The sequence below is a fragment of the Schistocerca cancellata genome, chromosome 3 (genome assembly GCF_023864275.1).
Source record: "Schistocerca cancellata isolate TAMUIC-IGC-003103 chromosome 3, iqSchCanc2.1, whole genome shotgun sequence".
NCBI lineage: Eukaryota > Metazoa > Arthropoda > Insecta > Orthoptera > Acrididae > Schistocerca > Schistocerca cancellata.
The window spans coordinates 227977914-227993173 of record NC_064628.1 but is presented as its reverse complement, the minus strand read 5'-3'; the positions used below and the strand labels follow the sequence as shown (position 1 = coordinate 227993173).

General features: G+C 36.6%; 1 protein-coding gene across 1 annotated transcript in view; it reads left to right on the top strand.

The window, feature by feature from the left end:
* The window catches only part of LOC126174857 (ATP-binding cassette sub-family F member 3), an 87370-nt gene that overhangs the window by 46332 nt on the left and 25778 nt on the right, over nucleotides 1–15260 (top strand). Inside the window, exons 7-9 of the mRNA XM_049921254.1 lie at nucleotides 7197–7397; nucleotides 12244–12426; nucleotides 12824–12997. Coding sequence (XP_049777211.1) covers nucleotides 7197–7397; nucleotides 12244–12426; nucleotides 12824–12997 — 558 coding nt within the window. The remainder of the gene's footprint in view (nucleotides 1–7196; nucleotides 7398–12243; nucleotides 12427–12823; nucleotides 12998–15260) is intronic.

The following is a 15260-nucleotide window of genomic DNA, read 5'->3' as shown; positions in this document are numbered from 1 at the left end:
GACATCAGGTGTGTCTTTTTTTAATTCCCCAGGATGAGACTAAAGTTGAAAGGTTTAATTCCCCATAATGAGACTAAAGTTGAAAGGCTGAAGATTTCACTCAGTCCAGGGGATTCAAGTGTAATTGCGAGTTATAGTAAATTCTCTCACAAAAAATTGATTCCATGGAGCTATCAGTACATGGAAAAATCACTGGGAGCAGTGTATAAACTACCAAGGGGACTACATTGAAGGTGATTGTGGCGAATAAGATCCAGGTAAAGTGTAATTTTATTTATTGATGTATCCTAGGAACTTTTAGGGAGCACCTTGTATTTCTCCACATGTAATTTTCAATACAATGGTCTTCCTTACCCTCATCTCCACCCTCCAATACTATCCTACATACGTTATCACCAAATTTTCTTTTACTATCATATTGTGAGATGGGGGTATAAGGTGAAGAAATTGGTTTGTAAATGGTATGAGGTAGAGAGACAGCAGCAGCACTCAGACTTCAGTCCCATCGGGACTATCCGACCGCCGTGTCATCCTCAGTTGAGGATGCAGATAGGGGCGTGTGGTCGGCACACCGCTCTCCTGGTCGTTATGATTGTTGTCTTTGACCAGAACCGCAACTATTCGGTTGAGTAGCTCCTCAATTGACATCACAAGGCTGAGTGCACCCCGTAAAATGGCAACAGCGCGTGGCGGCTGGATGGTCACCCATCCAAGTGCCGGCCATACCCGACAGCGCTTAACTTCGGTGATCTCACGGGAACCAGTGTATCCACTGCGGCAAGGCCGTTGCACGTGGTACAAAGAGATGATGGATTAATTTTAACATGGGATGATGGGAATGGGATTTTTTTACTGACCTTCATTACTGTCATTCATTTTTAGAATAGTCCTTACTTACAGCCACCCTGTCGTAAGAGATGCAAACATCTTTATTCATACTTCAACCATATGGATGAAGTGCATGTTATGATCCACACCCTATTAAGGAAAGTATGTCATTATTTATGTTTCAAATAAGTAGAGATACAACCTGATTATAGATGTATTCAATGTTGTCACACGTGCAGGAATTATAACAATATTTCTGTGCTGTTCAAGCACACTGAAGATCCCACTTTTGTTTCGCTATTAGTCATTTCCCTGTTAACCTATGTCTGCCCCCCCCCCCCTTTCCCGCCCCTTTTGAGAGCTTCGTTGTCATGTATACTACACCTGTTGAGATGATCTCATGTGTGTACCTATGTACTTGTTTTGAGAGCTTTGACTAGTTTTTTTGTGACCCATCTTAAGGTAAGTTCAAGCATTTACTTACATTTACTTCTGAGGGGAGTCACTATATGACAGGTTACACCCCTTGGAGAATGTTGCATGTATCTCTTTAGGCCCTGTTGTGGAGAGAGTACAAAGTCGTCATTTGTATGACCCTGAAGATAATTTAGAATTGTTAGTTGTATCCCCCATTAAAAGGATATATGTCATTACTTATAACTCCAGCCATGGGGGTCTTGCATCATTCGTAGACCACTCATGAGAGTATTCCATGTAGAAATCATCATCTGAAGCTCCTAAAATTTGCTAAGTGAGCACTGTTGTAGGCTATATTTTCTCCCTTGGGTCCACATAGTTTAAACTAACGTGAGTCACTTGTGTTTATACATCCATGGATTTCTTAAAAGCTAAAATTTAAGCTTTTCTGCCAGACAATCATTGGTAAATGAAAACTATAAAGGCAAATGTTTCAGTAGAAATAATATAGAAAACCAACAGATTTGAAGACTCTTTAAGGTTATTACAAGCTTGTATGCTTGTTCAATAATTAAGTGAATATGTAAGCACTACAATGAATTCCAAAATTAATTTATTTTTCTGTAGTTTTTTTACACAAAAGTTCCATCACAAAGAGGAAAATTACATTGATAATGTTGCAAGATCATGTTTGAATATGTGCAAATGAAAAGTAAGCTGGTAAAGTGTACTGTGATAAAACTCTTAAGGGGAGCCGGAGGTGCCTATGCTGCCCATGTTAAAATCACTAAGTTGGAGGAACATTTATGAATAAACTACCAAATAGAAAAATTTGAATTTTTTTTTTACATATAGAGTGGTTTAGTATTGCAGTTATGAGAGAGGGATTTTGGAATATCTTTTCTAGTTTCCTTCCAATTATTTTTTTTTTTATTAATGACCCAAATTTTTTTTACAAATAATTGCTTTATAATTAAACTGAAATGAAACAACTAAACATATTGCCAAATGGCTGTGTTACAATGTAAGTTTGACCACTAGGGATGCTGTATAAAAATTTCATCTCTCTAGCTTGAGTGGATTTTGAGAAAATGTTCCTTGTATTCGAAAAATTCTAATTTACGGGAAATGGCTATCAAAGTTTCTCAATACATACCTGCACTATAGGATGGATTATCAGGGTCTTTTTCTTCATCCTCCAAAAGCTTCCTCTTCTGTCTTCTTTTCTGGCCTGTTGTTCCATCATACTTTATATGCCTTTCTCTTCTTTCTGCTCGTCTTATCCTTTCTCTGTCAATATTTCTTAGTGCTCGTACAGTGTTCACCCCAGCTGTAAATCCTAATGCCTTCAGAACTTCACACTTCACACTGTTCCCTTGGTTGTAGGTTGCTATTGCATCATAAATGCCAAAGTGCAGTGTTTTTATGCTTACAAACACCCTTTTAGGAATCACTTTCCAAATCAAATTGTTTACGCTCTCATTAGGATTCTGCGTCTTTCCGTGTAGACATTTGTGTAACAATTCTGGCTGTGCTAAGCCATGAAAAATTGGTTTTATTGCATTTATCAGAGCTGCTGGCAAACCATGTTTGTGATCATAGTCCTTTTTTGCATTATATTTGCACCAGGAATCTTTTGGACACAGGCTGTGTTGAGGGTATTCATTGGAAGAGGCAGTATGGAGGAACAATGCCCACACTGCTTTTCGCATGTCACTAACATTACTAGTATTTTGCCTTATAGCATACCCATAGTATCTCTGTAGACGTTCAATGACCTCTTCAGTAAGCGTACCTCTCCCTCCTATTGTCTTTCCATCACTGAGCTTACTTGAACCCAAAGTTTGTGTGAGCCTTCGAAGCCGAGCGCCCATACGCTTTTGCACATGCCCAATGCATTCCAACTTTTCAACTACAAATTCATTTCCATATGGTTTCAGTTCCTCTATAGTCTTGAAACCTTTGGAGTCACCATCCCCAAGGTAGTATTTGTACCTAACGTTGTATCTGGGAACTGAACATTCAAAAATTTGTTTCACTCCGTCCACTTCCATTGCTCCACTTGATCCACTAAAATTTGCCTCACAGGTTCCACTGTGCTCTCCTTTGATTTTATTTTTGCACCTACAATGTTTTGATAATATTGCAACATGTATCACTTTTGCACTATCACCACAAGTAGCAGTTACAACCCCATTCAGGGATTTATGACCCCTCTTTTGCCAGGAACCATCTAATGCCACTACCAAATCTCTAGAACCACCGTTCATTTCTACAGATTCCTCCACTGCTTCCTTCATGGTTTTCAAAGCCACATCTTCAACAGAGGATCCTACCAGTTCACAGTAGTACCCAAATTTGCTTGGAGGTGATGGCAAGTTCATAATACCACAAAACAGTTTACCAGCAGCAGACCCTTTTCCAATGGATCGAAGACCATACACAAGTCGAACATTCACATCAAACACTCTAGATCGTCCATTTTCACCAAAGAGACTGGCATGTGAATTGTAGAAAGTCACTTGATGCTTGCAACATGCACAGATTATCTTCATCTCACAAGCTAAACCAAAGTGCTTTGTTATCTCTAGTCCCACTCCTACACTTGAACACATTTTGCACAGAACACTTTCTTTCAGCACAGAAGATGATAATCCAATATTCAGTACTTCGTTAATATCATCACTGTCACTAACATATTCACAAAATCTGTCACTTCCACCAGTCAGCTTCTTGCTAGAAGATGTCACAGGGCTATGGCCAGCCATGTGTTGCTTAGCAGAATAACGCACTGTTTCAGTAGTTGTAGTATCGCAACTTGGTATTAGTGTTAATTTTCTTTTCCCTACGTTCTTCCTCTTCTTATATACACAGTTACTAAAATGTGGCATTGTAACCAGAACAACGCTTTACACAAGAAGTATAATGCTACCAACAACAGGCGCAACACTGAACTAATTCGAAACGGTAAACAGCAAAGAGACGATGTTCCACGCTCTTAGCGCTTCATTTGTCGCAGAAAACAATGTAGCCAACCCTTGCACACTCGCTGTATGCGTAACATAAGGCGCTCTATGCGTAACAGGCCGGGAAAATCCCAAGCAGTTCGCCAGGAAGTCACGAGAGGGTGTTAGATGCATTCAGTGGCCACCCATTTCCTCTGCAGGCATGGGGGGAAATGGTAATTAGTCCACTTCTAGGGCGAGTAGAACAATAATTCAAAGTTTACATTAAAGAGGAATGTTCCAATTAATTTTCAGTAGCAAAAAAAAATCGTAATTTTTTGGATTTGACCACCTCCGGCTCCCCTTAAATGTGTTTTATTTTTAGTATTCCATGCCTCTATCAGTCACAACAGAGCCCTCATAGGATCACTTTGACTGTCCATCCATCCATCCATCCATCTGTCTGTTAATACCTTTCTTTGTCAGGAATGGGTAGATGCATAAAGTTAAAATTTCTCAAATACTAATGTCTCTTGCCTCTTGACCGTGTAAATAATTTAAGCTTCTAAGTCATACATAATTACATTTGTACAGAATCTTCCAAGCATGAGTCCTACTTGTACTTGTACCCCTTCTCCCCCAAACATATCTCTCGATGAACACATAATCAACATTGGTCTTAAATAGTAGGGTGTTGAGACCAGTTTTCAGAGCCTGCGGGGGCAAAGCTGGTGATGTCAGTTACATAGATCGATGAAAATCACTATCACATGGTCCACTGTTGATGCACTCTTGCCCAGGAAGATATCCTGGAGCTGGGGCTATTGTCTTTCCTTCTTAGATTTCAACATTCCTAGTCTTGTTTCCATTCTGACTTCGCTGTTTTGGGTACTGGTTCTATACTTCCTCCTTTCGTATTCAGTAATTGTCATAGTGAGACCCTTCTCTTTTTCCGTCAGTTTTGTTTCGCAAAAAACTGTTGTGAAGAAATTTAGTGGGATTATAAGCTCACGAAGTGAAATGTTATTGAGAAACATATGGTAGCAGCTCTACCTTCAGTACGGAGAAGCTTTGGAATGAACAGTTGCAAAATTGCCTTTTCTCTCATATGTTATAATGCTTCTTGAAATACAAACGAGTTAGTCAGAAAACTAATATTTATTTGCACATTCTAAAATAATTCCATTTCATCATTTATGCACTCTTGAAAAAATTGCGTATAATTAACTACATAATATGGAGAAATTTATTTGGTATTCTTGTATGTCCTAAACGGATCATTTCCAAGGAGGAGAGAACAAAAGATAGCAAGCCATCTTATAGATGAAAGTTAACAAGTCAAATGACAGTGATGATGTTGAGTGTAGTTCCAGTGGCAAATATGTGGAACTCCTGGGTCAGTCAAGTAGTAAAGATACATTCTGTACTAGGTTGCTTGTGGTGTACAGTTATGTGAGTCTATTGTCATATGCAAAAGTGGACTAACTACATGATAATTTGCTGTGCTGCCCTCTAGGGGGTGAAGTATTAACCATGTTGTAGAGTACGCATTGAAAGACATGTTTTCAATTGATCATTATAGCCAATGAACAGTGTGAGCTTCAGTAACATAATCGGTTCACTTTGCCATATGAAATATATGGAAAAAATCATTGTTTTTAAAACTTTTATGTATGCTATGCCAGCCTCATGAAAATGCTAATAGATAACTTACATGCTGTAGTTTTACACAAACAAAAATTTTATCCTTGGAAGAATGCTTTAAAACTGCAAAGGTGAAGCACAAGAAAGCCCCCAATCAATACATGCAGAGCCATGTGGTGGAAATGAAAAGTGACAGTTTTTTTCAGCTCTGACAGTTTAACATCAGTTTTAATAAACAAGAAAAAAGTTTATGGACTAACTGTAGCTTGGATGAGCATATCATATATCAGAATAAACAAAGAGGAGCCCAATGTAATACATTTTAAGTAGAATTACAATGACAACACACTTCACAATGCACAGAACCTGAAGTATCCCAAAGGATGGACACTTAATGTCCAAAGAAGAAACATCTTGTCAGTACTGTGCCTTATTCACCCTATTTACCATGATTTTTACAAGAACATACCAGATGTCACACAGATGGTTGGATATTACACTGTAGTAGTGTTGTCAGAAGGTGAATGAGATTCTTCAAAAGTCTGTTTAAATTTTGCAAGGCATTGTCTCTTAATAGCACACATTTTGTGCATATGAATGAAACTAGACTGTTGCAAAGGTAACATCTGTGATAAGACAGTAAATAGTTAAATTTTCATTTTACTTCCTTTTTACGACCATGATTTTTAAATGCTTGATATGTGTATCGTTTAAAAAAAAATCAGTAAACACCAATGAATATATCTTAGGAGTCTGTTGAATGTCATTAACTACCTTCAATATGTCAACATTTTTGTGTGGTTAACTTTGGAGCTGAATGTCTTGAAACATGCAATTTGTTGTTGGTTCACTCAAAATTGAAACCCTCCATATAAATTTCACAAGTAATTAACTGATACAAAATCTCAGTTACAAAAATATGCTTTTAAGTCAAGTACAACAATTACTGGAGTACTTTGGAGATAAACATGATGTAAATCCATACAACTGAGTGAGTGTTCAAAAATATATGGAAAATTTCTCTGAAGAAACTCATTGTATTTGTTTTAAGCATTTGATGTGTTAAAGCATCTTACTTTCAGCAATATTCTGGACTGCATAGTAGTACTAGTACTACTATTAGTAGTAGTTTCGTGTTCTTGCACATAAACGTGCTATAGTCACATTGCCTTTGCTACTTTCAGAAGTTACAGCTTGATTGCTGTGTTGCATATCTGACAGTATGTTATAAGAAGTATTATTTAAATATTAGCTTAGTTATTAGCTGCAGTTGTAATTAATACAAAAGTTTAAGAACAGCAGTTGATATTGAACAAATATTTATATTTATAAAACATATTGCTGGTCATATTTATTTTTCAGGTGCACAGAACCTGAATTGACTCAAGAGTTGACTGATGTCTACACTCAGCTGCAAAATATAGAAGCTGATAAAGCTCCAGCACGTGCCAGTATTATTCTGAATGGTCTTGGGTTCTCCACTGAAATGCAGCAGCGTTGCACAAAAGAATTCTCAGGTGGTTGGCGGATGAGACTCGCTTTGGCGAGAGCGTTGTTCTCAAGGTAAGATGCTTTCTTAATTTGATCTTCATACACTTTCTTAAATATAGTCTTGTGAATCATGTAAGCAGTCTGGAACAAAAAAAAAATGTTAGTTTGAGCCAATATTTAATTTATGTTAGTGCATATAGACTTACATTTAGGAATGACCTCTGCCAAGTGCTGGACACCTTTGATATTTGCACATCATTACTTGCCCTTTCTCAAAGGGTATGTGAGGAAGAAGATTCTGTCTTGTTTTTCATTACTTTATTTAGGTCAAAGAAAAATTACTTCTAACAATTTTTTAAAGAATAATGTTATGAAGAAGAGTGGTAGTAAATACTTCTCTGTATTGATACTGTTACAAGTATTGATCTGTGTATAACAATTTCTGGAAGGAAAAAGTAAAACTGTAGTAGCAGCCATTTAGCAGGCTGTTCTTACTACACCACCTCATTGGACAGGTTATGGCAATATATATTTGTAATGTCTAATGGGGGACAAGATATTATATGCCAACACTGTCTAGTGGACCTGAAGAAAACAAAATCATACTCAACAGTATGTTATAACAGGATGTATAATTGCCATTCTTTGTATGAGAATCTATAGTGTCTGTATGAAGACAGTTAGTGGCCCTGACAAAATTCAGTTTGGGATGCTGATGTAGCTGAATACTGAAGCAAATGGAAATCCTCTTGGAACTTTTTAATGAAATCTGGTTACAAGAAGAATGTCGGCATCTAAAGGGTAGTTGTGATTTCTTTCCTAAAACTACGGAAAGGTTGCACATCTCTGAGTAGTTACTGTAGTATTCTTATAAACACTTATCTGAGAGAGACTGTTAGGTGACTGATCAGCAGATATTTTGTATGAATTTTAGAAAGAAAGAATCTTCTGCCTTGCTTCCTGTATAGCTTCAGAAGGTATCATTTTACTCTGGACAACCTTAGCCAAGGGAGTCATTGTACTAGAGTTCTTAATTTGTATACATGTCAGACATTCTTGTTGACATAAAGAAGGCAGAAGCACTACCAGGAGATATAATATTGTGCAGCAACCTGGAGTGGAATTTCTGTGGAAAACTTCCAATTTTGTGATATTTATTCATTTAGCTCCTCTCTCCCAATATTAAATTTGTAAATTACAACATATTGTGATTCCTAAACTTTTTCTCCTGTTTTCCTGATATATCCATCTCAAGCGTTTCTCGTGTGTCATAGGCAGGTTACATCCAGACTTCTCCTTTGCGACATCTCTTTGTGGAAAGCATCACGTAGTAGACATAAACTATATTCCCCTGGTTTCAGAACCTATTGCTGTTGTGCCTTTATTTCAGTTAGCATTATCAGTTATGATATTAATATTATCTATTTTATAAACCTTCCTAAAGACGTGTCGGTTATTATATTTATTAAGCCTGCAATACTTGATAAAACAATGTTACCATGCAGTGTGATTTCAAACGCATAGCTGTGTGTTAACAATGCTTTGCTGTGTGCTGATTGTGGTTGTATTGACTGTGAAACAAAAACAGTGAATCTGGGCTTAAATACCAGTTGCCTTTATGTCACTACTTCTAACCAAATTGTGAAATCCATTTTATGTTATTCTGTTTTCACGTATATACACATTAAAGTACAGGACAGTCAGTCTGAAACTGGCTTTCATTTGGTTGACATAAATTGTTTAGAAGATAATCAGCATTTGAATGACAGCTGCCTCAGTCACTGCTGAATTATCGATACAAAGGAAAAGCTCTGTGAAGCAATATTAAAGTTTATTAATGATAAATTTTCAGAATTAATGCCAAACAGTATCAGGACTAGTTTGCTAAAATGTGAAATGATCAAATGCACATTTTTCTGTATCATTAATTTTGAGCTTTTTCTATCTTAACCATTAGGAGACAGACTACAATTGCATGCCCCAAATCCTGTAGCTTTACATTTTGCAAATGTGCCAGGTTAATTGCATTTTTGATTATTAATAACAGTGGAATAAAATCCATAGATTTCATCTCCTATATATTTTGTCAGATCTTTGATCAGAAAAATTGAGAAAAATGATACAATGATGGGTTCATTCTCTAGTTCATAGTGTCCTGAATTCATAAGGTCATTAAGTAGATTGAAATAAATTTTCTTTACTAGAATATTTTTATTGTACATACTCAGTTTCCAACTGGTTCACCACATTTGTACACTCTTCAGATTCTGAATGTATATCTACTGTGCCTGTATAGAACACAATTCTGTAAAAGGCAAAAATTGTGTGTTTAGTTGACATTTTGTGGAAATCATGGCTGTTATTACCATCAAAGAAGTTACCTTCATACAGTACCAATAAACACATTTAAAAGTACATACATTATCCTAGCTGTCGCAATCCATCCCTGAGAAAGGAACTATTAGTTCTGAAAGCTAGCATAGTGTTTATACTTTTACGTGTTTGTCGGCAGTACTGTATTTATTTATTTATTTATGTATTTATTGTGTGTGTGTGTGTGTGTGTGTGTGTGTGTGTGTGTGTGTGTGTGTGTTTGGGGGGGGGGGGGGGGGTGAAGACAAGAAGTAGTGATTTGTGACATAATTTTACAGTTTTCTCAAACTGCTTTTCCTTTTGATACAGGTTATCCTCATTTTCACTTCTAATTAGCTTCTCCATAATTTCTTCCTTTTTAATCAAAAGGATGTTACAGTTCTATTACAGATATGAAATTTATTGGGATTATATAGGGGGCAAAAAAGTTGATGAGAATAACAGGCAGTCATGGCTGACAAATAGTTGAATGTTAAACAGGAATAAGAGACTGCAACCACAAATACACATATCCACCAAAATTTAACTGGTACCGTAAAATTGGTATGTGATTTCAGCTGTATATGTAAAAGAGTTGTCAGCATCCAGATATATAAATGGCAGTACATCTAAACATGCCAAGTGCAAAAGTGCTAGGCTGGATTTGCCTGGGTCATTGCTTTTTCACAGGCAGTAGTCTATCTGCCAAAACATCAGAACATCTTACAGCTTTACTTAACCATTTAAGTTGGCATCATAAATATATCTGCCAGTGGCCTGCTTGTTTGTAATTAGTTGGACAGATATCAGTCCACAAATTTTGTGTCATGTTTCTAATGGGAAGGCCAATACTTCTCAAATTGGTTTTGGTGCTCGCTCACAGTGAGTACAGTAACTCTTTCTGAGCGAACTGTGACAAGTGGAACACTGGTCTAGATTTGGTTGACAGACTATACAGACACTGATAATGTCTGTACAGTGCAGAAAAACAAAAAGGAATTCCCCACCTTCAGGGATAGTGGAAAACTGAAGAAGAGCAAACATGTAATTGCGTACAGAAACAAGCAGATGATGATAAAATGGAAGGATGAGAGACTAGTCAAAATGGTCACACTTTTCCATTATGATATGTTACAAGAAGTAAATTCAAGGAGTGGCATTGTGCAAAAACCAAATTTTGTAGTGCATTACAAAAAGAGTAGTGTATGCATGGATAGGAGTAATTCCCAGTTGCAAAGTTAACAAATGGCCAAGAGTAGACTGAAAAAATATTGTCAGAATATAAGTCAATGTTGCATGCTTCGATGCGTATGTTCTATACAAAAAACATTGTGGCAAAAAATAGCAATTCGAATTTGTGATTAGTCTCAAAGAACAATTGGATGCTCACCTTGGACAGCAGAAGCAACTCATAGCCAGGCATTTTCCAGAATTTTTGGCAACCACAGTGAAGGAAGGCAAACGAGGTGTGGAATATGCATGATAAGATGTCTTTGAGAAGAAACGTTTTATTGGTGTGCAGGATATTTTAAAACAATTTGCATCCAGAAAAGACATGTTATTGAGGAAATAAAAGTTCATTCTCTTCTTTAATGTTTCTATTCAGTCCTAATTACCTTAAGTATTGCTCCAAAAACCAAAATCTACAAATGTTTCAATGTGTGAACAACTCTGACCACACTGGCCATAGTTAGGGGAAATTATCTACTGAGGTATAGAAGTGCACATGGAAAATTTACACTTAAGTATACAGACTGAGAATACATATCTTTCCTACTTTCCCACACACTGCAGAGGTGATCCTTTATTGTTGGACAACTTTCTAGACAGGAATAAGGCATTCTCTGCTATGTCTTTCTATTCCTTTCTGTGTTAAGTCTTTTACCTGGCATACTTTTGAAGCAGTGTATGCTGGGAAGCTGTGGTGGTGCTTTGGAAAATGAGAGAAAGGTACTTAATATAGCTTTGAGTTGGTATGTGAGGCATACTCCAATGGCTAAATTTTTTCGTCACTTTCCATGAAGTGCAAGGAACAGGTTTTGGTCCAATACAAAGCTTTAATCTGTTGGGACAGGTCATTTGCAGACTATTGCTTTTTGTAGTCATGTTGTTGTTGTTGTTGTTGTTGTTCTTGTTGTGGTCTTCAGTCCAGTGACTGGTTTGATGCAGCTCTCCATGCTACCCTATCCTGTGCAAGCTTCATCTCAAAGTACCTGCTGCAACCTACATCCTTTTGAATCTGCATAGTGTATTCATCTCTCGGTCTCCCTCTAAGATTTTTACCCACTACACTGCCCTCCAATACTAAATTGCTGATCCCTTGATGCCTCAGAACATGTTCTACCGACCGATCCCTTCTTCTAGTCAAGTTGTACCACAAATTCCTCTTCTCTCCAATTCTATTCCGTATCACCTCATTATTTACGTGATCTGTCCATCTAATTTTCAGCGTTCTTCTGTAGCACCATATTTCGAAAACCGCTATACTCTTCTTGTTTAAACTATTGATCATGTACCGTGTAATGCTAGTTAAAATTCAGTAATTATTTGGTTTGTGATGTTCCAGACCTGATCTGCTGTTACTTGATGAGCCTACTAATATGTTGGATATAAAAGCCATCATATGGTTAGAGAATTACTTACAGAACTGGCCCACCACGTTACTGGTTGTCTCTCACGATAGGCACTTTCTTGACACAGTGCCCACTGATATTCTTCACCTACATTCCCAACGTATAGAAGCTTACAGGTAAGTTCAAATTAATAATCATTATTTCAGTAATAAAGCATATGTTCCAGAAATGTTGATTAAAGGAGTGCATCCATGCCTCACACTTGCAAAGTGTAATGTGCAAGCAAAACTGCACAGTGAAAAGGATGGATAGTTGTTTCTTTTCTTCTAAATAAAGCCATCTGTTTCTTGCTGTTAGTGTAGTTTACCTCTCTTTCTGCAAGCTGTAAAATATTCTACTTGTGATGAATGAGGAATGAGTTTAATGCAGAATGATATTTTTTCAAAAAATGTATTGATTGGAGCACGTCATTGTTACATTCATACAGTATCAGCAATTACTTCCTGGAGCTCACCTTTTGATAAATATAATAACTGTTTGGTTGTATTATTTTGTTTTTATTGTTAATTTCAGGGGGAACTACGAGAATTTTGAGAAGACTAAAACAGAAAAATTACGAAATCAGCAGCGGGAGTTTGAGGCTCAACAGCAACATCGAGCCCATGTTCAAGAATTCATTGACAGATTTCGCTATAATGCAAACAGGGCTTCAAGTGTTCAGAGCAAAATCAAGATGCTTGAAAAACTGTAAGTATCTCAGATGCATAGGAGTAGATTGTGATGTATTGCCTGTTATTAAATAGGTCTGCATTGTATTTTACATAAAAGCACAATATTAATTTTAATAACCTATTGAAGGAACCATACAATGTCTCAAAGATCACAAAAGTGCTGTCTTTTGCAGCTATATTCATCAAATACAGTCATTTTCTCCCTCTCATGCACTTGCTGATTTCTATTAGTACCCATTCCATCGTTCCCTGATCTTACTCTCTCCAGTTAGCTACCCTTGGGAATTAATCTTTCATTCCCACAGTATTATGAGTTTGTTGCCTGTTCGTTACACTGTAAAAGCAGTTTTTCTGTCTTTAGTTCATTTTTTGTTCCTATTGCTCCCACTCTTTTTATCAACATTTTTTTTCACGTGGAGTTTAATTTTCCATTTTGGAATGTTATCACTTTTCACTTTGCGTGAAGGAACAGTAGGAAAGTGTTGCAGCACCTCTCATTTATTTTACTTTTTGCATCTCTCAAATTTGCAAATGAACTTACTAAACCTATTCTCCAAATATCTTTAGACTCTGATTGCATGTACCTGCAGGAACTGTTCATCCGCTGATCGTACCATCCTTTGACATGTGATGGAACAAGACAGTTACACAGAATGTGAACAAAGCTATATAAAAAAAAGTGCTCAAGAACTTGTAAGCCTTTTAAAATTAACCAGTTAGTACAAATTATTGATCACTGTTTTAGAGTTTTTTTTATGAAAGAACACGTTATAAAATCTTCTTCACCTTGGTCCGTGCGTGAAGCAGACAGTGACATTTTTAAAAAATATATAATTCTGCATCAGTTATGAAGTATTATTTTATCCACTAAATGTTCTGATGGTCAACCAGCATTGTCAGATGGATGGCATCCTCTACATGCTTGTTGGTAGTGAAAAGCATTTGTGGTTTCTTGCAGCAGCATGTGAGGAAGCCAAGAGCTTATGTTGTGGTTTGAACTGTTGATAGTTGAGCGAATTAATGATAGAACTTACAGGTTTGTGTGAAGATAGTAAAAATACTTACAGTGCAAACTGAGCAGTAGTTTTGCTGTATTGTGGTACTGAAAATTGATAATGCTTCCTGTTGTAAATCGGTCACAAAATGTCATTGTTGTATAGTAAATAAGTTACATTTTCTGCCAAAGAAATTTAAAACCAAAAAGTTTACATAACATAATCATTGCGAACAGGAGATGAAGGATGTATGTACATTTCTTGTGTATGCGGAAAAAACTTTCTAAATTGGCAACAATTGTGAAGGTAAATGTTAATATGCAGAAGACCAAAATTATAATAATAAACAAAAAAATGAAAACAGTTGACATCATCATCAAAATAAATAGAATTATTAAAGAAAAGGGTTATTTAGGCATGTTAATTACTGAAGACAACAGCAAAAACGCATGCTGTCAGTGAAAGAAAATAATGATCAGTAATGAAATTTATTATAGAAAATTAAAAAAAACACAATTTATCAGTTGTTCACCTCAAGTGCACACAGCTGAATGGCTGTGAAAACTGAGCACGGGTGAAGATGGACAGAAGTAGCTTAGAAATGATTGAAATTTGGATTTGGAGAAGGCCAATAATGACCCCCTTTACAGGCAGAACATCCAATGATGTTTTAAAAGCAGCCAGTGAGCAAGAAACCTCAAAGTAACTATCCAAAATGCAGTCCTTGCAGCAACAAGGCATAACCTTTAGGTGTTGGGGGGGATTGTGGTGGTGGTGGTGGTGGAAGCTCATGTTTTTTTGTCTAATATCAAGCAGTATCAACACACAGGTTAGAAATAATTATTTGTTGTTAAATGTAAATACTTTCATTCCTAAATGCAGTCTGTTTACATTGTCGTTCAGTTATTTGGTATACTGTGCTTTCACATCATAGACTATTAGTCTTCCCACCTTACATAATTGGAAGCCTTATTTCCTGTTATTTATGGATGTGTATTAATTTTGCAACTGACACAGTTTTTTATTAAAGTATATTCTGTTTGGTCATGACACACAGCCCTGATTCTGGTAGGAATTCATTAGTCTCTCTGTCCACACATCACTTGTATGTATTTTACTCAGCTGTTGCTGTGCTCTCTGGGGTAAGACCAAAAGGAATGCATATTTATTATACTTACCTCCTCATTGTATGTTAGCAGCCTCATTTCTGTATTAATTGTGATTAGTAATTTCCAGTTCAAATAAATTCAACATTTGCAGCCCATTGCATAGCAAACTACTGTC